This window comes from Dromaius novaehollandiae, chromosome 2 (assembly GCF_036370855.1).
Source record: "Dromaius novaehollandiae isolate bDroNov1 chromosome 2, bDroNov1.hap1, whole genome shotgun sequence".
In the NCBI taxonomy this organism is placed as follows: domain Eukaryota; kingdom Metazoa; phylum Chordata; class Aves; order Casuariiformes; family Dromaiidae; genus Dromaius; species Dromaius novaehollandiae.
In genome coordinates this window covers 35,579,067-35,606,591 of record NC_088099.1, presented here as the reverse complement: position 1 = coordinate 35,606,591, position 27,525 = coordinate 35,579,067, and the positions used below count along the sequence as shown (strand labels likewise).

Here is a 27,525-nt window from a genome sequence, read left to right as displayed (position 1 = left end):
ATAGCAGGATGATCTTCCCCTCCTGCGCAGTGCAGATGGTTCTGTTCATGACTTTCTGGACAGCTCTAAAGGCATGTCTTCACAGGAAAATAAAGGGTGTGCTAGTAACACGTGCTAGCACGCCTGTACTATCTTGATTCAGATAGACTGGTAAGCATAAGCAGTGAAGATGAAGCACAGGTTAACCAAACCATGAATTATCCACAGACCTGCATTTTATGATAAGTGTCCTGGTTACTTAACAAATACACTAGCAACCATGCTAGTCCATGCTCCTGTATTTTCCCTACTAACATCATCTTAGCATGGACATGGTCACACTTTCATTTTTTAGGCATATGCCGAACTAATTGTTTACTGCAACAGATACTTAACCTATGTTCTATTGCCTTTTTTGTACTCATTTTTACATGAGTTTTCTAGACTAAATTTTGTGTCCTTGAAAGAAACAGAACAGTGTGTTAAATCAGACAGTACTGGTTAACTTGAGCAGCTGAAGTGATTAACTATGAAGAAAAAAAAGAAGTAAGTATTTGAAACATGACACCTTAAATTCCTTGCTAAGCAGACCTCCTCCATTCAGTGTCCAGCTTTTATAGCTATTGACCACAAAAACAAGACATAAAGACAACCTTTCAAATACTTGTATATATTCCTACTAAATTCATCACACCTGTCAGAAGATATTTATTCTATTCAAATGCACTGGTCTCTAAGCCTACTTATGTTTAATGACACCTTTTTTTTTAAGGCTGCGTGACGTAAGTCAAAACAGAAGCTGTCTTGCTTGCTTCTTTCCCAGATCTAGATAATCCCATGCACATCATATGGGAAGCACATCACCTGCATCTGCCTTCCACCCACACAGCCAGCCGGTACTATGCATTATCAGCTCAGCACATAATTATGTGGCAGAAGAGTGAAACTCAGGTGAGCACTTCCGACACCTGAATCAGTCCTTCATTCTGCTTATAGAGTGGGCTTTCGCATCATATATGAAGTTCAAGTCTGAACTCTAACATGCTATTTGTGAGTAGAAAAAATGAGAATAAAAGTAGAAGTTTATCATACTATAATTTTCAACCTAGTACACAACAAGAATGGAGAAGGTAAGTGACATAAGATCAAAAATAACTTTTTTCAATCAGAAAAACAGAACACCTTTTGGAGAAACTCAAGAAAGAACAACAGACATCTGTCATGTAAGGAAACGAAAGGTGGGTAGCCTCACTTTGAAACAGAAGAAAAGCAGCTTTAGAGTTAAATAATGCTTGTGTGTTGCCTGAAAATAACCATGAGGCTTCAACAATTGTCCACATTTATTTGCACAAAGCAAGCCCTTTGAGTTAGTAAACTACTACAGTACAACTGGTAGGTCAACAACAGGTGAGGCAATCCCTCTCTCCACCAAAATACAATCCAGTTTCCTAAATGAGGTTTGGATTGTCTTTTCTTCTGTCACTTTACTTTGAACTTACAGCTTTTCTCTTACAGCTACTTATTTCACTATACAAGATAGAATTGGTAGTAAGTCTTCAGATGCCTGAGCCATCCCCCAAAACTTTATCTAAAATCCCAGTGGAATATATGTCTTTTTAATTTGGAGGCCCAAGAGTGGATTATAACTTTTATTAGAAAAGTCTGTGCATCTGGCATTAGATCCTTAAAAAGCATTCTACCTACAGACAGGCTAGGGTTTACACAGCATTAAAAACTATTTTACACAAAAAATGTGTTATATGTAATTATTTATGTCAAACAGAAAATAATTACTGGAAATCAACAGCAGTATCAGTTACTAAGTTCAGGATTAATTTGGTCCTGAACATTTAAATGAGTATTCTTACTTTGTTCTGCAAGACTTTGTGTTTACTTAGTCTTAGCTCTTGCTAGATTCTGAAATACTCATTTATTTTAATAGCAAAGGCAGATTTTGGTGGTTCCCCCACTAAGTGCACAAAAGCTCTAAGTTGCTTTCATTGTAATTGCTGTCCAGTTAATTGATGACACTGGATTAAAAACTACATAGGAACTGTAATTAGTTTGTACCTGCTATATATTATTTCTCTTTCCTTTTGTCAAGTGTGAGAGTCCAAAATAAATGCAGGCATCTTGGCTCACCTGGCAAGTTTTCCTCAGCAGGACTGATCTCCGTGGTCTTTTTTTCTGGAGATCACAAAGATTACTCCTCATTGTGCTGACTTGGTTTTTCTGGATACAATGAATATGACTTAGGTTCCTCCATTTGTAAAATCCTTTAACTTCTCCTTCCAGAGAGCAAAACAGTTAGGGAAAAGAATATTGCCCGGTACCATAATGGCAAGGGAGAGAAACTGAAACAAGTGGATGCCCTACAGTAGTGCTCATAGCAAAGCAACTAATAATAACAACAACAGTGGAGCAGCACATCTGCTGTTGACTTTCCTGTAACATAACCTTCTGATCCACATGTGTGATGAGTTAACTAGGCAGTTACCCTCTGATGGAGTTTGCATCCTTCACTCCAAATTTTTTTCTTTGCTGTGTGAAATAGGTTTCTCCCTGCAGTGTAACTGTGGTATCAGCCTAAAGGGCTGACTGAACCTCAAACCGCGGTACACACTCTGTCTAGCTGACTGACCATTATAAAGTACAATGGCAGTGGGGGGCAACGGCATCGGCACTGAACGTCCTTCTTGTACTGAGGTTAAGCCACCAGGAAATATTTACACTCCTGCACGTGCTTTATGTCTGGGAGACACATGCTTAGAAAAAGTTTTCTTAACCAATATCAGCATATAATCTGCCATCAGTACAGTGACACAGGAGGTAGTGAGTTTATGCCAACAGCCAATTTTTGTTCTTAAAGCTTTCTACACTTATTCCTTGTCATTAAGTTTGTGTGTATTATTTCTATACAGCCATATTATATGTATCGACATGATCTGGCTGTACTTACTGCATGCAGTTCCATGAGCATGTCATGTGATGCAATATGAACATAATTCACTTTGTAATCCTCAGTACATAAAATAAAGTAGTTATAAAAATATTATGTGGGACTCTTTCAATTTATTCATCTTTTAAATGAAATGTAAAAGAAAGTCCTCCGCTACAAACTACCATAAGTGGGAGAAAATGTCCTAAAATATGGGTATATGAAGCTTTTCTTCAAACCTTGTCCCTTCCCAAGCTGAGAACACAATCTGCTTAACTTCTCACTGCAAACACTGACCACTGCAGAAACTGCAGAATGATTTTGCAATAATTATTTTGTAGTTTAACATGAGTTAGATGTAAGTGTCAAAGAAATTAACACTAGAATACCATTTAATCCAAGACATTAATCATTGTTAACTCATCTAATTTTACAATTAAACTGAATATTCCATCTGTCAACCTTTTGTAGTAGCTAATCTTTTTGTTCAATTTTAGCATTTTTTGTTTTTATTTACTGAAAAATGTATTATCAGGAGGCATGTCACTGAACTGTTGATGCAATCAATTCCATTTTATTTTTAAACCATTCTTGCACTTTACAAAGTTGAAAGCTAGATATGATTGGGTAATTATTATAGTGTGGTTAGACTACACACAATTCACAGTGCTACCAGGAACGTTAAACAATGTTATTCTACAACACAAAACAATGTTATTCTACAACACATTATCTTAAGGTCTAAAAACAAAACAGAGGCATGGCAAATAAAAGACTTAAGAATGATAAGACACAAAGCCTTTTATCTCTGTATTGCTGGTCCCATTTTGCTGATATTAATAGCAGTTAATTATCACAAGGCTTTGCAATGGCTGACTACTAGTGAGCAACTTTGTGGTCTCACAAAATTTTAAGTTAGAGAAACTCCTGTGCCAAGGCCACAGTATATAACCCCAACTTGCACCATCACAGAACAAAAGCACCACATAGCTAGGATACTAACATACCTTACTACACCAAACGGTGTCCTCTTTCTGATCAGAAATGAAATCAGATAGTCAAGTAACGCAATGTCTGTTTACTGATGTCATTCATTTGACAATAAAGAAATTTAGTCCCCTGAGCTAAAACATATCACAGAGCAGAAATTAGGAGAAAAGAAGAAATCTTTTAAATTGGTAGCACTTCCCAGGGTGCAGTCTAGAACACAAGGGCACAGCCAATGACAACATGGTTTACAGATGACTAACTGATGTAGCAAAAAAACCCCCTTTTTAATATTGATACTATAAATACTATAACAAACATACTTTTCCACAAAAATGGCATACAGTGCTTGCACCACTGTACATGAAGCAAAATTAATGAATCATACCACAAGCACAGAAATGCCTGTTAAAATTGCTCTTCTAAGCAAGTAACCATAATTTCAAGAAGCATGTAACCAAATATTATTTCAAAGGACAGTTTCTGAACATGAAATTACACAACAGAGTGGGGTACCTGACATCTCAGCAGAACATATCTCCCTACTATTGTAAAAATAAAAAGACTATTTGTAAACATCAAAGACTGAAATCAACTCTATGAAAATGGGTATAAAGGAGTTGTTTTTATTACCTTCTGTGGCAAGGTATAAACATGCAAGGTATAAAAATACTATATTTTTAAATACATAAACTATATACCTTGCTCAGGCCAGAGAAGACTCTACCACTGAATACAAGCTTTTCATATTGATCTCCTTTTCCTCTAACTCCATAATCTCTTTCGAGTGAAGTTCCCAGTCTTTCTTCTACCATATGTATATTATTTAGAGTGATAGAAAGGATCACAAATGAATATTGTTGGCAAACCGAAAAAACTTCATCAAACAAAAAAAAAACTTCAACAAGAAGCTCACATGAATTCTACACTTAGGTTATGTTTAGCAATTAATAACAACCCATTATGCTTAAGAAATGCTGTTTCTTGTTCAAGAAATGTTGTAGGAAAAGATCTGGCATCTGATGCTGTCAGCTGACTTGAAATTGGTATTCTGAAGAGTTCAGACAGTTTTAAAGGTGAGAATAATACAACACAGTTATGTTCCTTTCTCTTACTTTTTCTCCTGTCCTCTGTATTAAATCAGAAATCAGAGAAAGATATGACCTCACAGGCAACCTACTTCCCTCCTTTGCCAAAGCAGACTTGTTCTCTATGACACTATCTATTTCTGAGAGCTTTTCAAAGCCTACCTTTAAAATATTCTGATGGTTTTTCCTTTGTTAATTTTGATATATTATTTTACAGTCTAACAGCTCCCTGTTAGTGAGGTTTTCCTGATAGTCAGCCTGAAGCTCTCTCTCATAATTCATTCCCTTAACTGTAAATTTCTTTATTCAGATTGAGTTCTTCTATTTATGCCACACCAGACTGCACTGTTCTTCTGTTGTTAAAATGTCATGTTTTGAGCTAAAGTCTATTTTTTTCTTTCAATTATTTCCCTTACTGAAAGGCAAAATACACTTATACTGATGTGAATACCTACAGTACAAATCACTTCTGGCCCAAAATATCTGTTTGCAAATTTTGGAGGTTTATCTTTATTTTCTGTGTGTTTTCATAAGCCTTCATAAAACAGAAATATTGTCGTTTTGTTTTCCTTGGTATTTAGAGCGCCTACCAATTTATTACCACCCATGAAGCTTATTAGTGATGCTTGCCTTCTCTTCTAGACTAGTGAAGATATTAAAAATATACACAATCCTACACTATGCAAAAAATACTCTAACAGGATCATCTGTCCCCCTTGTACTTTTAATACCTTATGTTTACTCTGTCTATTCTTCCTCTCCCTGTAGCCCATTCATATCAAAACTATTTAAATAAGTTGTGTAGAATTACCTTAGAAACTATTCTAAACTTACCTGAAATCGAAATGTAAATGTAAATACAAAATTATTGAACAATGATTTTTTTAAAAGCAGCCAAGTTGGTCCTCCAAATATATTGCAAGTCTGGGACTACTACTTACTCTCAGCTCAACTTGTCTCTTGAGGGTGTACTATGTCTCAGTATTTTTCCATTTTATTATATCAAATTAGGCTTTATTTTTAAATGTTCCAATTGAGCCCTGACATTCACAGAGTCTCCTTTTCCCTTCCTTTCTGTATTTTATATTGAGTTGTTGAATGTAATTCACAATTACATTTGGAAATTCACAACTACAAATAAAAAGACAAAGCATACCTTAATTTTAAATCATGGCAAAAAGTTGGAAAACTCTAAAATTTTTCTGAAAACTCACATTTTTCTGTCACTGTAACCATACACATGGCTTGCTAACTTTTTAAGGAATGATCAAAGTGAATTGAATATCTAGAATTCTAAACTATGAAGGCAAAACTCTTTCCCCAAAACACAGTCAATTCATAATTACACATGGTAAATTCAAGTTGCAGACTTGGCTCTCTATTGACCCAGCTTGAATATAGCAGCCATGAATGGTTTGGATACAATGCTATGCAAACATATGGGGACAGGCCTCATCCAAAATTGCCCCTGACCTAATAAGCCTCCTAGAAGAGGGGAGCATGTCACCGAGCCAGCTGAATGGACCTGAGCCAGATTAATGGAACAAGGACCACCTAAGCTGACTCCATGCAAAGTCACTTTCATGTCTCTGTTCTCTAAGTTTCAGCATGCCCCACAGCACCAATATGACCTGTATCCAAGACCCCATTATTGCAACAGGTGAAACTTGACTGATGTTGAACTAGTGACAAAATTAAGTAAATAAACCATTCAATGCTAATGATTTTTCCCTCTCCTGTTGTGCCCTATTGTCCCATTTTTTATTTAACAGGAAGACTACAAGTAGAATATATAGTAACATACTTAATTCAGTATGTACTTTCATCATTGCATTGAGAGACTGTTTGCTAAGTTCTCTAATACACAGCTGAAAAGACTGTAACTGCACTGGTAATGCTATTGCCACAAACACCGGGGTTTCATTTACTGTAATGCTGTCAACTGATTAAGTTCTAAGGGATAATAAGCATTTCTTTTTACACCCAATTTCCCTGTTCCTGAAGTTAGGGACAAAAAATGTCCTAACACAATGACATAAAACCAGAAGGAATTAAATTAAACAATGCATTGTAAACACTTACAGTCCATAAATCTGTGGAGCAATTTCCAGTCGGTTCAGATGCATGTACAGCTCAATATCATGTTTCTTCAGCAGATGATCCTGAATCTGGTTTACTTTAGCTACAATAGCAATAGATGGGCCTAAGTCCTGTGGCCTTGCAAATGGCATAGGCGTAATCATCACATCTTTCTCCTACAGACACAGAAAACAGGAAAAATATTAACAAACATCCCATGAAGCCTCATTGTCATATTATGTGAGAGTTGTTTTCTTGTAATCACTGGCTTCCAAAGAAGCAGAAAAAACATTAATAACCCCTTATAATTCCAGCAAAAGAGGAATCTCAAGTCTCCACTTCTGCGGAAGCTGTCGCGGGATTCCCCTCCCCAGGCGTTCCGAGCTTCCCTTCCTCCTGCCGCAAGTCAAAATGAAATGGCTTTAGTTTTCACGCTCTGACAAAGTGTTGACAGGTTTATTTTTGCTTTAATATTAGCCATCCGAGTCAGTCCAATGCCCTCAGAGGACAATAAATTGCATACCAGCAAATAATCTCTTTTCCAATAATCTTTTCTAAACAGGCTTCTCTTGCTCAGAAAATTTTGTGGCTGCACCACAAAAGCAATGTAATTTTAATAAAGCATCAGAAAACCTTTAAAACGACAAGAGAAACAGAACAGTGAGCAGAACATGAGGATTAGAAAGCAGCTGCTTGGATCTAGGGTTGTGCAAACTATGCCATGATCTATAACATGACACACACAAGTAAAAACAGAGGAAAAAACCTACTGGCTTACTAGAGTCCTTGAACCTGACATCACTTTACATTTGTTCTTTTTGTAAAAGACTGAAATATTATTGAAAAAGAGATAGAATGTTAGGAAGAAAGATGGCAATAATATGGCATTGAATAGTAAATATGTAAGAGAAAGGATGAAACATAAAAAAGAACAAGACAGATGTATCAAGAGAAAGATTGGGAAAGGGAGAATTAACCTATCAGGAACAATGTGAACCTTAAAAAAAAGAGGAAAAATTGGAATAGTAAGAAGAGAAGACTTAGCAAAGACTTTGTTGCACTGTCTTGTGCATGGCTCCCAGACAGGAAAGCTTCACTTTAAAAAATAGCTATTATTTTTCTTTATTTTTGCTCAGTATATCAATAGAGAAGCATCATCAAGCTCAAAGGGTTAATACTTTCAGAAGACGCATTAGTCCTAAACAATGTTGAAAGACAACTTCACTTGGCTCAATACAGTGAAGAGAACATTAATTCTAACCTTCAATAACAAAGAAAGGGCTTTTTTGTTGTATAAGCTATCCTGAAGGTTGTTTCCTGTGATTTTATTCCCTCTTCAACCTCATTGTGTCTGTATCAGCATTGTAAGAAGAAGGAGGAGAATGACACATTTTTCACAATCATTTATAACATGGTTTAACATTCAAATGGGCAGTATACATTCAATAATTTCTATCAAAATCCTGTTTCTTATGTTGATCTCCTTTGCCTTGAATGTTTTTTTCTTTAATTGTTTCAATTCTGTACCACAGAAAACATTGTATGGTACTGAGCAGTGATCTCAGGTGAAATGTTTTTATGTAAGGATCTGGCCAATTATAAATTGTATCTTACAATCTGTTTATCTGCTTATCTGTTGCTTTGCTATGGCAATTGCAGCAAAGGGACTGATCTGCCTATTGCAGTGCAGTGGTTTTGCCACAGCTACTGTGGTAGCAAGACATACTCATTTAAGATGTCCTAGCAAATTGCTTGACCAAAGCTTCCTCACAAACTGAAACAGCATCCTTTCATTCAAGAAGCTTCCTGTTCTACCAAACAGAAATGCAAAATTAAACCTCTAGCATCTTAGGGGCCAAAAAGAAATGCTGATGATTACTTGAATATTAAAGTTCTCTAAAGCTACAGATAAGCTGATATAGTATATTTCTCCTCCCTTCTTTTTTAAATTATTCTCGTAACTTTTTTATTAAGTAAAGAATTGTTTCTCATTTGTTAATTATAAGCAGGGCAGAATACTCAGACTGAATAGATATATGATGGAAATCATAGTAACAGTTATGTGGAATATGTGAATCACAGATATATGTGAAAAGCAAGCACATTTGAAGAAACATTTGAAGGAATATTAAAAAAATGACCTTCATGAAAGAGCCATTTCTTCCAATGCAAGAGAGCCTGTATGATCACCAGAAACTAGTGGTACATGCCACTAGGAGGAAGGGTTCTCCAGAGCAAATAGAGACAAACCATCTCTTGCTTAGAGATGGGTAACAAGCTGCAGAAATCTTGACTGGCCTGCAATGTCAACGGGTAACTCAGGTGCCCAATATCATGAAAAAAACCCTAATAAAAAGAATAAATGATCTTAATAGTTTGAAATAAACACCCTTAGAAAATCTCTGTCACATTCAAAAGAGGAAAGAAAAAAAGAGTTTTTTTGCTATATACAAAATGTCCTTAGACAATCACTAATCCCAAGGCATGTGACCTATGGCTCCTTGCTTTTAGAGCTCATTTCAGTGAGCCCATGGTTGGTTACGTTCCTTCATCCACAGAGCAAACAGTTCACAGCAAGGGACAAGACCGCACTGCCCTCCTGCTACGCAGCAGCACTCCTGCCATGGCTCCTTTCTCAAACCCGCAGATCAGTCACTGCTCTGCGCCTCTCCCCTCTGAGAGGAAGTCTTCGGTTGGGCAGCATGGCATAATATCATCTCATCTTTAAATCCGAGGGGCCAGCGACACTTTCCTTTCAACAGATGAAAAGTAACACTCTGCCTCCTCTGAACACAGCCAGAAGTCATCAGACATCTTCAAGAGAAGAGGAGCACGAGTGATTTGTAGCAGTAACAGAGGAGACACTGGGGTGGATGCTGTGGTGTGGCTTGTGGGATGCAGGGCAAGTGCTCTGTGAAACCTTCTGGACTAAATACCAATTACATGATCGCACAATGACTACGGACAGCCCATGACATACCTCCAACACCATGCCTTTCAGAAACGAGCCAATATGGGAGGCTACTAAGAGCATGCAGCCAATTCTGAAAACCCACAGGAAGTAGGTAGATGCAGGAAAAGTGGGGAAATTTCCTTATCCCACACTTAATTATGGGAAGATGTCCCCTGTGGTCACCATTTAAAGTAATCTGTTAGAAGCAAGTTACCAAATTAGTCAGCCTTCTTTTTACCGTTTTTCGTTTCTCCATGGTATAGCTATTTCTTGTTATTGGGTCAGACCCATTTCATTATTTTATTGGTCACATCCCAAAATTCAAAATACTAAAAAAGAGCATCCACTAATTATTTCTAATCTCATTGAAAGAAAAACACTTTTAAGGTATGATACGATAACATTGCCCTGACATTAAAGCCAGTCTATAACAACTTTCTGCATGAACATATCCATTTATCTTTGAAACTAATCATAAAAGTCTGTAACTATATCTATTCACAAACTGTGCTGAATATGCAGCATATCCCATCAGTTGGCATACATCTGGGATATGCACATTATTCTGGTTTACTCCAGTTGAGTTTAACTTCGGCTCAATCACTGTAAGCACTCGTAAGTGATGACATAAAAGGCCTATATTTTTGAACTTTTCTCAATTACAGGCATAAATTCTTATATAGAAACCTCAATATAAGAATCTTTCTACCTATTTGAACCTGCAACATGAGAAGACGGGGTAGTTATCCACATTAGCACTTACGCCATTAACTGTCTGCGGGTTTAAAGCCAGCTCTACAAAATTTGAAGGCAGACTCTTAAACACTGGCTCAAGTGTCAAAAAATTCTGATTATCAAAACTAATGCAAGTTTCCTCTTAAGAAGGAGTGCCAAAACAGGAATTATTTGTCACTTGCAACATTTCTGCACCTTGGCATAATGTAACACTGACACATTGCTGACTGTCAGGCTGACTGACTACCAACATGGTAAAGTGCATCAAGTAACATATGCTGGCTTGCCATTTTTAAAAGCCTAAGATAAGTAGATGGTGTCCATCAGCAGCTAAGAAATTAACCATGTTAACAGAATTCTTCAAAGCGTGACAGAATCTGTGGGACAGAAGTTGCAATCGATGACCAAGGTACTGAGTGTGCACACCTCCTGACTCAGTCCACTCCATGCAGAAGTTTCGTGAACGACCAGAGGGCGCGTGATGTATTTGCTGTGTTATCTCAGGCAATTTGGTTGAGAAAATGACAATACATTTAATCAGCTGAAATTACTCCAAAAAATCACATCAGACTGGTGTGAAAGAAATAGCCCAAACAGAAAGATGCTCAAATAAGCTAATACATCTAAGCAGTCAAAATGTCTAACTAGAAATGACTCACAGCGTCTGTCTCCGAAGCACAGAAGCTAGGTGGACATAGGATAAAATGTATGCAACCCCAAACTCACTATATACTAACCTGCCGCATGGGACAAAACATCTGTTTTCTTTTTGTGAACTTCTAACTATTAGAAAACATTTCATGAATGTGTGGTTTAATCACCTGCTGCTAACAGGAAATATAAATGATAAATCCCAAAGGAACGGGTGTGTAATAAAAATACAAATAGAAGGACTGCTCAGAGACACGCCATATTGTTTGCAAGAAACCATCACAGACACCTCTAAGAACAGGTTAAATATGGATACTAGTGAAATGCAGCTGAAAAATTTAGATCAATTATTAGGAAGCGAATCACCAAATCCTGCCACAGAATATTGCCTAACATAGCATGAACTGGAATGGTTGGTATTCCATACTAGTACAATTTATGCATACATGAATTTAGAAAACAAATGCTACCGCAGTAAAGAGAGGCTAGGACATAGTACAAGTATAAAATGTGGACAGATTTCTCTCATTAACCACTAGGGAATGCAGTAGCTGGAGAAGCTCCTCTAACGGCAATTGGGAGTAATGGAACCAACTGTTAGAGGCTATAAAATGTAACATGTAACTCAGAGCACATGCTTTCACTGCTTCATTTGTAAGGATTCAGACTTTATTGTGTAGTCAACCCTCAAAGTCACGATAGTAAAAGGCGTACGTACAAGACAGGATTATTCAAATTATATATGCTTGCAAATAACAAGAACAAACAACTAGATATTAATCCATGTGCTCTGCACTGCTAATTTTTTACGCTCGGAGTGGAAAGGGCAATGTAAACTTTAACCTTCTACATCTCTAGGCAGACCTAGTTATTTCCAGTATAAAACTCAAACTCAAACTTTACCACCTCTGTCACAGAAATTGGAACAAATACATCTGAATATACTGAATTCTGAAAAGCTAGTCTCAAAGAAACATGTCTCACAGCTTTGTTGCTAGAATAAAAGTGACTATGTAATAAGTTCATAAAATTTATATCTCATATGCTTTATCTGTAGTTACTGACAATTATGTAAAAATCCAAACCTAAGTAGTAATTTATAACTGTAGATAGCTTAGGCCAAGATACCAATACTCCACATCTAATGAAATATATAAGTAGACATATTTAAATGCCTAAAGAAAATAGAAGCTTTTATGTGGGACTTTGGTGAACGACTTTTTGTCGTCAATAAACAGGCATACCCACCCCTCAAACCAGTACTCCCTAATTTAGTGCACACATGCAGACATCCAGTAATGAACACACTCTTCTGATGTTTCCTGTTAACTCAGACACCCACCCCATGGTCCAACTGAAAAAAAGTTGAACTGAAGCAAGCTGAAACCATGTTTGGAGGACAACTCTTTTAGAATATAATACACAAAGTCCTGGAGACACCTGTAATATGTCTATGTTTTGCTAGGGCCTTTTCCATATACTCCATCAAACAAATCATTCTTCAGAATTAAAAAAGAGACAGGGGTATAAAAAGAGAAGGAGAACTAAATCTGACATGAAAAAAAAGTATTCTAGGGAAATCTTGAGCACTTGACTGAGGCAAAATGGTCAGAGGGAATTGTTAAATGCGCCATGCATGCAAAATGGTTACAGGTAGGGACTAGACGGTGCTGAAAAAATGAAAAGAGCAGATTCTACAGAACTAAATGGAGAAAAAGGTTTTGCATGAAAAGAAACATCATGTAGTCAGAAATACTACATACAGCAGTGCCTGTATAGCCACACAGGTGATGTAGGGGCCCAGGCATTCACCCTGTTCCAAATATCCTGAGGTCAAGAAGAGGAAGGAAATGGATTCAACAGAAAGAGGTAACGGAAAGAGGCATCAGCGTAAATGCTGAAGTTAGGGAACAATGAACCCTGACCTGTGATGGGCACACTATGATCAAAGGTTTGATTTCACAGCAAATTGTTTAAAAAACAATATAAACTAGCAAATAGTTTAGAACAATTCAAGCCTCAACACATTAAATACTAACTATACGCATTTATTTAACATGGAATTTACACAGGTTTTGGGTAGACTGGATAGATGTCCATGTCAAGCATTCTTTTAAACATCTACAGGAGAACATCACTCCTACGCATCAGAATTCATACATGTACATTTGGCTTTTGATTACAAAGTGTTCTTTCAACAGATAGGAACCTTCAACTGGAAGACTTTCCACAAGTTTGTATGACCAGATTCTGAAGAAACTCTACAGAATTTCATTTTAACTTAGTTCAACCTGCTTTAACCAAGATGTTTAAGAGAATATATAATTCAATCATATTAAGGATCACATTTGCTTACAAATATTATGAATACATTTTAGAGTAATATTTACCTTCTGACTGTCATGTTCAAAAGTGGAAAACCAATGTTCTGCAGTTTTCATAAGACATGTGAACATTGCACTGAAGGGGAAAAACCCAGAAATTTGGTGTTAAATAATGTATCACAAATAGCAGTAAATTAAATGCAAAGGAAGTTGTAAAACTTACTAGGCATCATGTTCCAGATATTCAGGATTCAAAAGAACTTTCATTTCCTCACTGAAAAATGCAACAGTGAACAATCCAAATGTGAATGTTTATTTTTGGTCAGCGTTCTGCATGTACTATTATGTATTTATAAGCCAACTTTCATATAAAGTGCAAATGAGAAAACTAGCCTTTTTAATTAAAAAGAGCAACTCCATTGAACAAATGAAGTCTTTCCTTTCTATAAAGATCAAAAACAAATTAGCTGCCTTGTCTGCACTACAATGAAGTAACCATCTAATTATTCCAAATAACAAATTACTGAATGTCACAATGCATTATTTGAATATGCTTGATCTGGAATAATTGATTGCTGCACAATCTATCACTGTTTGTCCAAAACAAAAAAAATGTGGTTACTGGTCAAATATGCAGTATCAAAACATTAATTTATTTTGTTTTAATAGCCTGTATTTTTATTGTACTTTAACAGCAATTAATCAGTGACAGCACCTCTTTTCCATCTACTTTGCTGCTTAACTCTACTTTTTCAGTGGGGTTGGAACAGAATGCTCCACATAACACATGGTTATTTTGAGTTACTTTCCACTGAAGAGCAACTTGTAGGCAATTTCAGGATATGTAAAGACAGACACTGAAAAAAACCCAAACACTTGTAAATAAACTCCATCCTTATGCTAACGCTGCCTTTGGACAATTGCACTGAGAGGTGCTAAAAGAGGTTACCAAAGAGGTTATGTTATAGCATGCATAATTAAATTGGCTTTTAATCATTGCTGGACTCCAAAAGCAAGTGCAAAAAGGCAAACGAAAAAAAATGGCTTAACTATCACAAATCACACACTTAAATGGCTTAACTATCTCACAAAGTCAAGTGCGCAACTAGCTTAAAAAATTAAAAGTTTTATATGTAAGGCAAGAAAAAAGCATCTGAACTGGGTTGACACACAATCACACATGATGTAGTATTTTATCTATATGTGTATAAATATATGCACACAGAGATGTGCACACATACACACACACACACACATATATATAAAAAAATACATACACTATTTGAATAAAATGGAGAATCAATACCTAAAATTAATGTTATTACAAAGTCAAATGAGAGTCATGTATTGCAGCTATGATGTTGCAGGTGATGAAAGAAATATCAATCACAACAGTTTTGAAACAAAACTGATCTTTTTTTAAGATACGAGAAAAAAAAACATTGGTAATATATCCATTCTATGACTCCATTTCTCTAACCTGCCACCCCTCTGCTATGACAGATATTAAACCATTTCTGGCAAGCACAATGAGGTGAAACAGTAAACAGGTAAGCCTTTTGATTAATGTTTTCTTTTAGGTTTCTCGTCTTCCCATTTTTCTCTGGCTAACATCTCTGAAGTGGCCAACTTCTGCATTTTAAATACCCCCTTCAGAAGCTGTGGTACGGAAGATGAAATAAGGACACTCCCATAGAAGCATGAGGATGCAATAATTTCTGGTATGAACTTATTAATTACGAAAAAAGAATTAAAGAACACCTATTTATAAGTTCCTAGTCTGACAATTTTATATAAATATATATATATATGCATCTATGTATTTAAAGAAAAAAGGAATTTTAATACAATATGAATAAAACACAGTACTTGCCTTGGTTGTGCAGCTTCACTGGCATGTGAAAAAGCCTGGTGGTCACAATGCAGGATAAAGACAATGGGAGCTAAAAGTTCATGCATACCCTAAACATGAGAGGAAACAAAAGTACAGTAAGAATTTTCATTCATTTAACAGCTCATAATGCTCAGAATCAGGCAGCCAGCAACATTAGCTGCAGACTAAGTAAAAGCATGAACATTCACATTCTTAACAGAATGGTTTCATAATCAATGGCTTTTATTTTAAATTCTGATTAAATCTAAGTGTTTATTCTTCTATAATATACGGGAAGCAAGTTATTCTCCCTTTTTCTAACATAACAGACAACAAATTGGCTATGGTAGGCAACCCTGCACCTGGCAGTTTACTCCAAGATCTATGTTCATAAATACGAATTTTATTTATGATAATTACAATCATGATCCACAGTACAAAGATCTGCAATAAGGACAAATTACAAAATTTAAAATTACTTTTTATTTGATAATGTTCCAAAACCAGCATAACAGTAGCCTTCAGAAGAGACAAAGACAGCTATTTGGGAAATTAGAAAATGAAACTTCCATTCCTATGGATACTAGAAATAAAAAGGGCTTTTTGCTTTTTTTAAAAATATTTTCATTATGTCAATACTAAGAATAAATTCATTATAAGAAAATGCATAGGAAAATTTGGTACTGTTCCATTATGGACTTGTACTTACATGCACAACCTATGTCCAGATACAGACGAAATATAAAAACATGCATGAATCAAAATGGAAAAAAGTTGCCAGTCGGCTGATAGTTCAGGATTTGGCTTGGCCCAGGATTAGAAGCATGGGTGGACCATCCACGTGAGCCACTGCTGCCTCCACCGAGGGGCTAGCTCACCAGGAACAAGATAAGAGCATTTGCCTTCACTCACTTGGGGCTTGTCGATTTGTTACCGGAAGCAGAAGTAACTCTTTCAGGAAACAAGCAATCCGACTGTTAACAACAGCAGCACATCTGCAGGTAAAACTACAGCCTGCAGAATGAAACCTCATCTGCGGGAGACATTCAGCCCCCTCCTTGAGATCACATTGGGAAAAGGAGGATCTGGGGCATCCCAACTGGGGGATCTGGACGTGTCAGGGGAGCCTGGCTCTCGGTGACGGACTAGGGAGGTGGACAGGACCTACAGAAACCACAGGCTGGGGATGTGGATCAGCCATGCAAAAGAAGTGAGAGCGCCTGTCAGTGACAGAAGGGATTTGGGGCTGTGGCCAGCCCCCTTGGCTGGCAGCCCCTGCCTGCAGTGATTACGCCAGGCAGGCAGCAATTCCACACCTCGGCTCAAAGCCTTTGGGCACCTCCAAATTCACTTGGAGTTGGTGCAGTCCCAACTCCAGGTGCTTATTCTGGACAGACAGGGGTGTCAGGAAGACCACTGTGTCAATCCTGTTGGCAGAAAGAGCATGGGGGCTAGCCCACCAAGCTCACAGGCATTTCAGGCTGCCGTTGGGAGTCAGAGGATGACTCACCCCAGAGGAGCTGGTCTGCTCTCATGACCGCGTTTCCAACTTAAGAAGCCTCTCCACTTGCTTTTCCAGCCCTTTCCATGACAGACAAGCAGGGAATGTGTCACAAGCTCTTGGATCTACCTTACTACTTCACCAGTATATCAGTTTGAGGGCTTCACAGCTATGAAGCTCCCGTAGAGGACAGCTGCTCATCCTTCCTCCTTTTCCCCCCAGAGTTCTCAAGCCCTCCGTATCCAGACCTACTCACAGGGATAGTCATGCTTGTCAAATGTAAGGGAATGGCTTATCTCAGCCACAAATCTCTGCTGAAGGCATAAAAACTGTTGGACAGATCAAACCAACAATGTTTGGGCCAGAAACATCTGAAAGCAAGGCCATGGGACTGACAGAGGATGATGTGCGATGGATTTTAGGGATGAATACTGGACCATTTGGGCCAAAGTCCTTCCAGGTACATGGCCTGGCACCACAGCCAGAAGCTTAGCAAACCTCACATGTTGTCTTGCCTGAGGGGATTCCCACACCTGTGTGTCAGGGCAGTACCTGTGGAAGTTATTAAGATCTCAATTAGGCAAGTTACGACTAAAATTCTAGGGATACTGTGATATTCCATGTAGCATCTGAGGAGTATTCAAGCTCACTGAGTTAGTTTATCAGCTTCAAAAGCATCATACAGTGCAATTAGTACAAAAATCCTTTAACATTTATTGGAAAAAATGGAGATTTTCCTTAATAGTCCAAATGGAGCAGAGAGAATAGGGTTTGTTGAGGACCCAGATAGATGTGGAAGCCCTCTCTAGATGCTCATCTATGTTGAGTGTGCTCTGAAGCATGTTAGTGAACCTTATTTGTTCATAAGAGGAAGCTCCAATCTGCAGCAGTGTTGGGGGAAAAGAAAAAAGGTGCTTAGAAAAATCTCTGCATAACATCAATTTATAGCAGCTGTCTCAATTCTGAAGGAATGAAAATAAAATTTCCTGGGATTTAGTCTCAAGTGCAGGGTTGGAGCAATAGCGGAGTGAGTTGACTGGGCAAAACTAAAGGCAGCAAAACTACTTAAGTTTGGATTTTTTTCTTTCCCTTCTGATTTCTGGAGGCTAGATAGAAGCTCGATTAAAAAAAGATTAAAATCAAGGTTCTCATGTACCCTCTTGATTCCAAGAGCTGATGTAAAATTCTCACACAACAATATGGATTAGATTACAAATTGACAACATCATTTCTGAAAGTCTTGTGGTCATACCAAGATGGGAAAGATGTATAAGAGACTGGGAGAGAAGTCCAGAATTAGGAGATAAATAGAAGTGGCAAAAATATTTAAATGAACTGTAGATAACGTGCTGTACTTTCATACATACTCATAGCCATCAGTTAATTAACAGCTTGAAGTCTAATCGTTTATTCGCCCTGATATACTAGCATTAAATAAGAGAAATGGGGATGCCAGAAACTTGAATATCTAATAAAACTACTATCTAAACTGTAAACATAAACTGAAGAAAAAGAAAGAGGACATAAAATAAGAATTAGTTATAAAAGATAAAAGCACATCATACATTCTTTCAAAACAGTAATCTATCAACTTTATAATAAAGTAGAATCATAATGTGGCTGCCCACATACAACAAAAACAAAACAAATAGATGATGAAATATCAGGATTTCAAAAAGATACCTCTGATCTTTCAGTTACAAGAATACTTCAAATGTTTAGAGATTTTTAGCTTGGCAAGAAAAGCCACAGTGTAATATACATACACATATTTTTTCAATGCTGCAGTTTACTAGAACTCTTTAGTGTTAATAAATAAGTTGACAGAACTCAGATAATTTTTTGTCACTTCCCAGCTATAACAAAGTATTGATTTCATAACACAGTCTAGGGTTCAAAAAGAAAACCAGAAATACAGCATTTCTACAATGAAATGTGAATCAATGCATTTCAAAATTATATTGACTTCTCTAAGGACAATCAAATTATGCGTGAACAATAGCCTAATGATTTAGCTTAATTGTCACTACTTCTTTTCAGTGTAACTAGAACCAGAATTTTGGCACCAGTCTTGCAGAAGAATACAAATAGTAATTTTTACATATTTTAAAGTAGAATATACTATTCTCTTTAGATTTTATATTTACAACTGCTATTTAAAAATTTAAGCATCCCAGGGAGGATTCAGTCTTTAAAATCTGTAATATAGCTTCACAACATTCTACTCCATTTGACAAAGGACAGAAATATCTTTTTGCCCATCAAGTAAAATGTTACACTGCTTTGGTCAAAAAACACAAAACCTACTACAAAGACAAGTTTTATGCATATATCTGTATCAAACAAACATATTGACTGCTTCTTCTAAGAATATATGTTGATGCTATGTAGTAAGTCTCAATAAATAAATTTCAGTTACATTCCATTTACATTTATAAGGATGGAAACTGCCACAAAACTAGAACTTTTCCAAATATTTTAAAAGAGAAACATCAGGTCAGGTCCTGCACAGATGTTGACAGATGAAGTACAAGCTTTCATTTATTGGCCAGGTCTTATAATTGTTATAGTAAACATAACTTTTGTATGAGCTTACAAAAAAGAAGAAAGAGGAAATCTCATAGATGGCAACTGGGCCAGTCCCATGATGGATTCTGAATATCAAGACAAACATCTTACATTCAGCTTTGTATTCATGTCACTGGAGAGAAAGCAGCTTGGGGGTGATCTGTTACTGATGAATTAATGGCAACCTTTATTATCTTAAAGAAAAAATGCTCTGCTTTGTTGTAGTGGAGGCTTTTTGGAAATGGGGCTTGAGTCGATGATGAAAATGGAACCAACAAAACTGGTAGGACAATAAGCCTGACCACAGCGTAGGTATTTAATAAAAGAGAAAAAAACCATATGCTGACTCCACCACAAACACTACTTCCTGCTAACTAATTCTGAAAGAGTACTGATGGCCATGAAAGAAATGGTATCTATACAGAGAGGAACAAGGGGACAAAACAGCACGATTATTACTAATAAGGTAATAGGATCATTAATTAAAAAATTAAAATCTTTCACTTGGAAAAATGAGGTAAGAAACAGGAAACTCTCCCAATAAAAGTGATGCAAGCCCCCCAGAAGAGGGGAAAACCACAACCATTTGCTGTTCTGCAAATTTGGCATAGCACCCCCAGACTTGGATCATGTACTGAACACTCATCAGAAATATTAAATCAACAGTTTTTCATCATCCAAATTTATTTCATTTTCTGCATGATACCCCTCCCTTTAGTTCTGTGGCAATCCTCTCCTGAAATTGCTGCACTGGTGAAGCTACATCAGTCAAAAACAGAGGTGAAGAAGTTTTCTTTGTCAACAGCCTGTAGGCTCGCAAAATTGAACCTGTTCTTTTATCTGCCTATGTTCATTTAGCCCACCAAGCAGTCTTTATTAAAGCTGAGGCATCAGGCAGTCAAAGTTCATTAATACCATTTATATAATCTCTGCAGTTTCAATTAACTCAGCAAGACATTCTACTACATGATAACAGTCTCATTAATTCAATAAAATCCCATAACTATTAACAATATGGTCTATGTTAAACGGGGTGTCACCTAGTACAAAATAATAGCTTTAACAGCTTGTGATGAAACTCAGGGCTTTTTTTTTTTTTAAATTTGATCTAGCTAAATATTCCATCCTTATGTAGAAAGGTATTATTTCTTGGTAAGGAATCTAGAGGATTTTAAATATGAGCAGAGAGTAATTAAGTCCTTTTAAGATATCAAAGAGAAAAATAATACTTCTTGCTCAATAAACGATAGACTAAATTAGCTGGAATGTGTTCTTCCATTTTCCCATCATCAGTACTCTGGCCTAGATTCACTAGAAAGGGGAGGCTGAATTCTGCTTAAGTGTTTTCTTTAGCTGAGCCCTTCAAAATACAGCTCCTCACACACCTCATCTTTTCTCTTGTTATGATGCAAGACTATTCCTTGCTCACAGTCTGTCCAAAATGAAAAATAACCAGCTGATGGAGATTTGATATTTTGATAACTATATATTTGATTTTTGATATTATCTGTAAGACGGTTCTTCAGAAGTAACTGTTCCTTCAACTCATACGTGGTGGTCTTCTCAAGAAATGCAACTGATTTCCTGGCTTGAGGACATGGTGGTCACAGACCATGCCTGAAAGTACACAGTGTGTTATAAAAATGTATACATTTACTGAAGCTCTGTATTTTTGTCATAAAAAAATTGCGTCTACCTAAAGTTTGCTGCTCTACAGGTTAGTCTTTGTCCAGGCACACATCATCCCTCAACTTGTCAGTCCCTACTCTCAATACAGTTGATATCTTGGGGAAATAAGTACAGATAAACTTCTGTCTAAAGCTCTGCATATTGGCCTTACTACAGTAATTTAGTATCAAATATATACTTGATTCAAAACCTTCAGAACAAATATTTAGTCCTCATCCCATAATGGATGCATAGTTAGGGCAGCTTTAAGGCTATCTTTACCATTTTAACAAAAACAGTTTGAGCAGGCTTTCCTTCTGTGGTATTCGCTTGCCCCCTTCTCCTTCAGTCAGGAGACACTTGTCAACTGCGTTGTATTTGGATCCTACAGGGTTAGATAAAGGATTGATTTGTTAATGTACAGCGTGGCTTTAGCTCTTTGAGAGAGAACTCAGAACTTAAAATAGCACATAAAATGCTAAAGTTTGTCTGAATTTCAAAAGTCACCATTTGTTGTTTCCTCAGTAGCATTTTTAATCCTGCTACATTCTTTCTTTTCTTCATTCTTCTTCTAAGCACAGAAAACCTTTTTTTTTTAAACCATCATTGAAGAAACACTGAAGAAAAAGATGTTGTTTCTAAAGAAACTCAAAGTTAGACAATTCAGCAACCTTACAGGAAACAATTTGAGGAAATGTCTTATGAGGAAAAAGCATATGTTATTCAATGAGCTTACTTTTCTTACTATACAGCTGACAACCAGCTCTTTGATTACTTCAGCAGTATGATACAACTTCAGATACGATAGAACTACATTATTGTTCAATCATTTGTAAAACTGTATAGAAAATGTTGACTCAATGAATGCCACCTGTACAATATTTTCATTACCTGTTTATAAAGCAACTGCTCATTTTCTCTGGCATAGCAGAACAGAACATCTGTAAGAATTTTCCTCACATTCTCTTGCTGGAAATACTGCATTTCAGGAAAGCTGAAAATGAAGAAATACAGTGAAAGTAAACTACACAGCTCACAAAAGCACAGTCGCTATTCTGCTATAAAAGGCTCTAGCTAAGACAGTACCTTTTTTGTCTGTTTTCCCATCTCGTCATGAATTGTGGGTGCTGTTGGAAGACTTCTAAAGACATGTCATATTTGTTTTGTAAACAAAATTCTGAACTATGTTCTTTTAACATACATCAGTCTGTTACATATATATGATATTGCCAGTTTTATTTAAATGCATAGTGCCCTTTAACATAATGAAAGCTAGAGATCTGCAAGGATGACATAAAATGGCACACTGTTTTAAATATCGACTTTTACAAACAACCAGTCTGCTGAAAGTCTGAGTGACTTGGAGAGTCTAATCCAAAAAAGATGTACCATCTGAGCATATACTCCCAACTGCCTAAAGGATCAAGTTACTTTGCTCCTCCAAGTCCCTGTCATGAAAACGTTTTGCCAAAAAAAAAAAAAAAAAAAAACACGAAAGAAAGAAGACTGAAGCTCAGATCTATCCTTTCTCTCCTGCACATAGATGCTTACTGTCGAACCTAGCAACCCAGAAGATTGTTCTGGTCCCAGGTAGCCCAGCAGCCCAATAACAACTCCAAGGCAGTGCTCCCCTGATGGTCAGTTCTGCACCAATGAATCTGAAACTTGTGAAGAATACTTGAAAAAGGAGGCTGATTAAAAACAAACAAATAAAAAAACCTGAGTTAAAACTACAACTGTTGCAACCAGTTAACTATTGAGTAATTTGATTCTGGTACTGGAAAAATAAGCACTGGAGATCAAATCTCACAGAGATAAGAACAGGCTTTGCCTGACATGCTTGCATTCTTTAATTTGTGTTAGGCTGACAGCTGTTAACTGGATCATCAAGCTGTCCTGCAGTTTCAAGAACAGCCCTGCTCTTCATTTTTCTCAAGACAAAAGATGGGCAAAATAAGCTACTATGAAGAGTATAAAAACTACAATATGTTAAGTAGTTTGTAAAGAACCAAACTGAAAAAAATGAAGGATATGTCAAAAGAAGAATATACACAAGGGTTCAATATTTCATGAATATGTGAAAAAATATTAGCATTTTAATGACATTATTGAAATATCTCACAACTGACATGAAAGTAGGCATCCTAATTTTCTTGAGCTCTAAGCAAGCTCCAATACATCCTATCGACATCTTTTGCTAAGATAGTTAGGTATTTCACTACCATTAGTGGCTGTCCCAAATAAAACTGAAAATTAAGAAATCATTTGAGACATTCGCAGAGTAAATATCCAGTAAGTGAAATAGAATGAAATGGAATTAGTGTGAGAAAAAGGGGAAAAACCTTCTGGGAAAATCCTGTTATCTGCATGTAATTCAGGAAAATGTAAATATTACGAATATGTAACTATTCTGATGTAACTTTCACCTATGCGTCCTGCTCCTTGACTGTTAGAAAGTAGGAAATAAACTGGTTATAGATGTACTTTAATGTTTAAGTACACAAACAAAAGTGTTTTCGTGCTTATCAAAGGCTTAACTAGATGGTAAGAAATATTTAAAATGTAACCATCCAGAAGCACATCCAAGTATGTGGAACAATAACAAAGAAAAAGAAATAACTAGAAAGGTGTAGCTCCAAAAAGAAAGGAAAAAGTAAGGTTGGACAAAGTGAAACAGGAGAACACTTGGGAAGACAACAACCGTATGCCTCAGGCTAGTTTGCTAAAATCAAGGGTATAGCAATGTCGGCATTAAAATGAAGTCATATGGATTACAGCTAAGCTTTCTTAAAGCAAATTTTGTCTCACCTGCTTCCAAAGTCTGGAAGTTACAATGCTAAACTTCAGTTATCTCAAGGCTTTGTAAAGCCTGTCATGGAGAAACAATGTAAGAAAATATGATCAATAGCTTGAGATAAAACTAATAGTGCACTCACTGCACAGAGGTAACGACAGGTAAGCTAGAAATGTGCTTTGAAATCCTTGGATGAAAGACATTATTCAAGAGCCAAGGCAGAAAAGACACTATGGCTTAAACAGAATAAAATTAAAGTACTGAGAAAGGTTTTGGGAGGAAGAATGCAACATTTTCCTGGCACCTGATGGGGTAATGGTAGACCAAAACTTGTATGCGCTTGTAGTAATCATATTACTGTAAAGGAAGGACACAGCTGAGACCAGAAAGGTGCATTACAGCAGATGGCAATCGACATAATTTAGGAGTTTGAAGAGATTATTTCTGAAGGACTGTTATTCAGGCCTGCCCTATGAAGTTTAGGAAAAGAAGACTAACAAAGAAAACTCAAAAATACACAGAGTATCTGTGAGGATCTCGTAATACCAGAGATTGTGACAGGAAGGATAATAATGAACTCATGAATAAGCTGACTGAAGTATTAATTATAGTAAATGTAAATACAAGAGACCATGAGGGAACTATCAGTTCTGGAAGGATTTTTATGAAAAATGTCATTTTACGATTAAAGCACTGTTTTAGAAATACACTACCCTCAAATCAGGCAAGGTAAAAATACTTTTCAAGAATACTTGGATATTACATTTAATTACATCTTGGAGAAAGACTGCATAAGGAAATGGGAATTTTACTAGAATGTTTTACCACAACTACTATAATCAAACAAAAGTGCATTCAAGTCCCTGCTTTCTGAAAGCGAAGATAAGCATGAATTAATCATCATTTTTTAAAACATTAATTTAGGCCTTTTAGTGGCCCCTACACCACTAAAAGTCAAACTTTGACACAAAAGGCAATCAAAGAAAAGGACCCACAGACACTTTTTAAAAATATATTTGGTAGCAGACTCAAAGGAAACTCTTAACCACCGCCGCAGTGTGACCTGCCTTTTCTTTTCTCCATGAACAGATTCCACCCCCTCCATTCCCCAGCCCTGCTACTCAGCTGGGTTATACTTTAGCACCAAGACTGGGGAAAGCTATCTTCAGAAAGAAACTGCTGCTCGCTTTTGCTTTTAAGGTAATGACCTGGTGCATAAAGGTAGCTCTGCCTTCTGGCAGTCTCTTCTCTTGCTCAGAAACTGGATTTTGTCTCTTGTGTTCTTACTCTGCAGACTGCTCTTTCTTTCTATGTCTTCCTAATCTTCCATTAGGAAGACGGACATAGATACCTAATGGTTCCTCCACTCCTTTTGTCTTTTTTTTGTTATTTGGGAGACAGAGTTTGAAACAGCAGCAACCACTACTCCTCATCTTCATGTCTTCCACTTTCCTACAGTGTCATTGTTCCTCCTGAAACAGAAGCTCGCTAGACGAATACACATACACTGCCACGAAAGACCACCCTTGCCTCCAAGTTAGTCTACTGGGAACCCGTAAGTGCTTTGATGTCTGAAGTTACTGGGAAGAAAAAGAGGACGATCAAATCTGGCCATTTACAATCCCAACTTTAAAACATGATGCCACAAATAGACTGGTATTTTGATTTGACTAGGTAGCTAGATGCTCTTGCATCTGCAAATCTGCTGATCTCCATTCCAGCAGAAAACTTTTAAAGATTCTTCTTTATCATCTGCCTTTTTAATCATTAGAAAATAATCAGCATTGTTCCTTGGTACATCTTTTGAAAGACAGTAATTAATCATTGTGTTCTTAGGTCTACAACAAGTTACTACATTGCTAGTTGATACAGAAGTTCCTTTCTTAGTACAGTGCTAGAATGCAGCCATAACTTGTTTGGTACAGCTATCTATAATTGAAGTAAGACTTTTACTTTCATAATAATACCCTTCCTCCCATTCTGATTTTTGAGAAGCCTCTCATTTGAGATAGAAACAGACTATATTTGGTTCCAACTCAAAAATGGATGTTTCTAGATGGCTGAAGGAAAATCCATTTTCAACCTCTCAACTACCATCCAGTAAAAAAAGAGACAGGTTATTAATTAGAAGTGTTAATCTGTCGTAAGGATTAACTTAACAAAACCCTTTCCTACTTTGCTTGTAAGTAGTGGAAATTCTTATTATGCAGCAGGCAAAAGATTTTACTAGAAAAATTGTATTTAGACATTATGGGTGCGATTACCCTCATCTAACTTTACATGACTGCAGTATAGTTAGATACAGGTGAGCTAGAATCCTTTTATAATTATTGGAGAAAAACATACTCCTCTATAGTGTAATTCATCTGACCTATATTAGACATTTACTTTAGGAAGAGATGATATGTGTACTAGAATTCTTCAGGAATAAAGACTATAAAGGATGATTAGCCCAGTTATCAGCATCTATACTGTAGAAATCTGAAATTAGGTGAGATAAGCATTTGTGAAATGATCTTAAAGTTGCTCCTGAATATTTTCAATATTAAGTACAAAGGCATATTGTATCAAAACCTTATGAAGCCATGACAACATTATGACAATCCTATGTAATGTCTTACTTAAAATATCTTATTTCACAAAACAATGCATCAAAACTGAAGTAACAAGCATGCTCTTCTGATCCTTTTTTAGATATGAAGTTGCCATTATAATCTAGCTTAACAGACAATAGGTTTCAGTTCATTACAGCAGTAACAAACGTGTTGGTTCAACTTTCTCGCAGTACCCGTTAGATAATGGAATTTTGAAATTTAGAACCATTTAAAACACCATTAATTTAAAAATCACATTTCTACCTGCTTTTTCCCATCTACTATTACTACACTTTAGAGAATCCTAATAAAGACACTAGAAAGTATTTTTTTTTTTTTTTACTGGTTTCTTAGACTGGACTCTGTGTGGTCTGATACTCTGTGTGCAGTTAGCAGCACTCTATAGCACATTATTTACTTTAGGCTGTCGGATGATGGAGTATTTAACCCAGGGACAGAGGGTATAAAAATATTCTTTAAGTAAGAAACAAGATGATGATGATGATGATGATGATAATTGAACATACTCAAGCATTTTAAAGATTTTAAACTTTAATATAACACATTATAAGTTAATGACAAATCTTTAAATTGTAACTCTAGGAATTTATTTAAACAATGGAAATGGAAAAGACAACATTAAAGACAAGATACTTATATTCCAAAGCCAAGGAATGCAGAACTTACTGCTTCTTACACTAATGCTAATTTGCAAACAGATACATATATATATAAAATGCATGCTATGTTTTATGATTAAGCAAGCAACAAGTGTATACATAAATGCATACAG

At 36.4% G+C, this 27,525-nt stretch overlaps 1 protein-coding gene across 1 annotated transcript in view; it reads right to left on the bottom strand.

The window, feature by feature from the left end:
- The window catches only part of TBC1D5 (TBC1 domain family member 5), a 322,079-nt gene that overhangs the window by 114,412 nt on the left and 180,142 nt on the right, over positions 1-27,525 (bottom strand). Inside the window, exons 9-13 of the mRNA XM_026103718.2 lie at positions 22,236-22,338; positions 15,608-15,696; positions 13,958-14,008; positions 13,801-13,870; positions 7,075-7,247 (exon numbers count right to left, since the gene is read on the bottom strand). Of these exons, the coding sequence (XP_025959503.1) occupies positions 7,075-7,247; positions 13,801-13,870; positions 13,958-14,008; positions 15,608-15,696; positions 22,236-22,338 (486 nt within the window). The remainder of the gene's footprint in view (positions 1-7,074; positions 7,248-13,800; positions 13,871-13,957; positions 14,009-15,607; positions 15,697-22,235; positions 22,339-27,525) is intronic.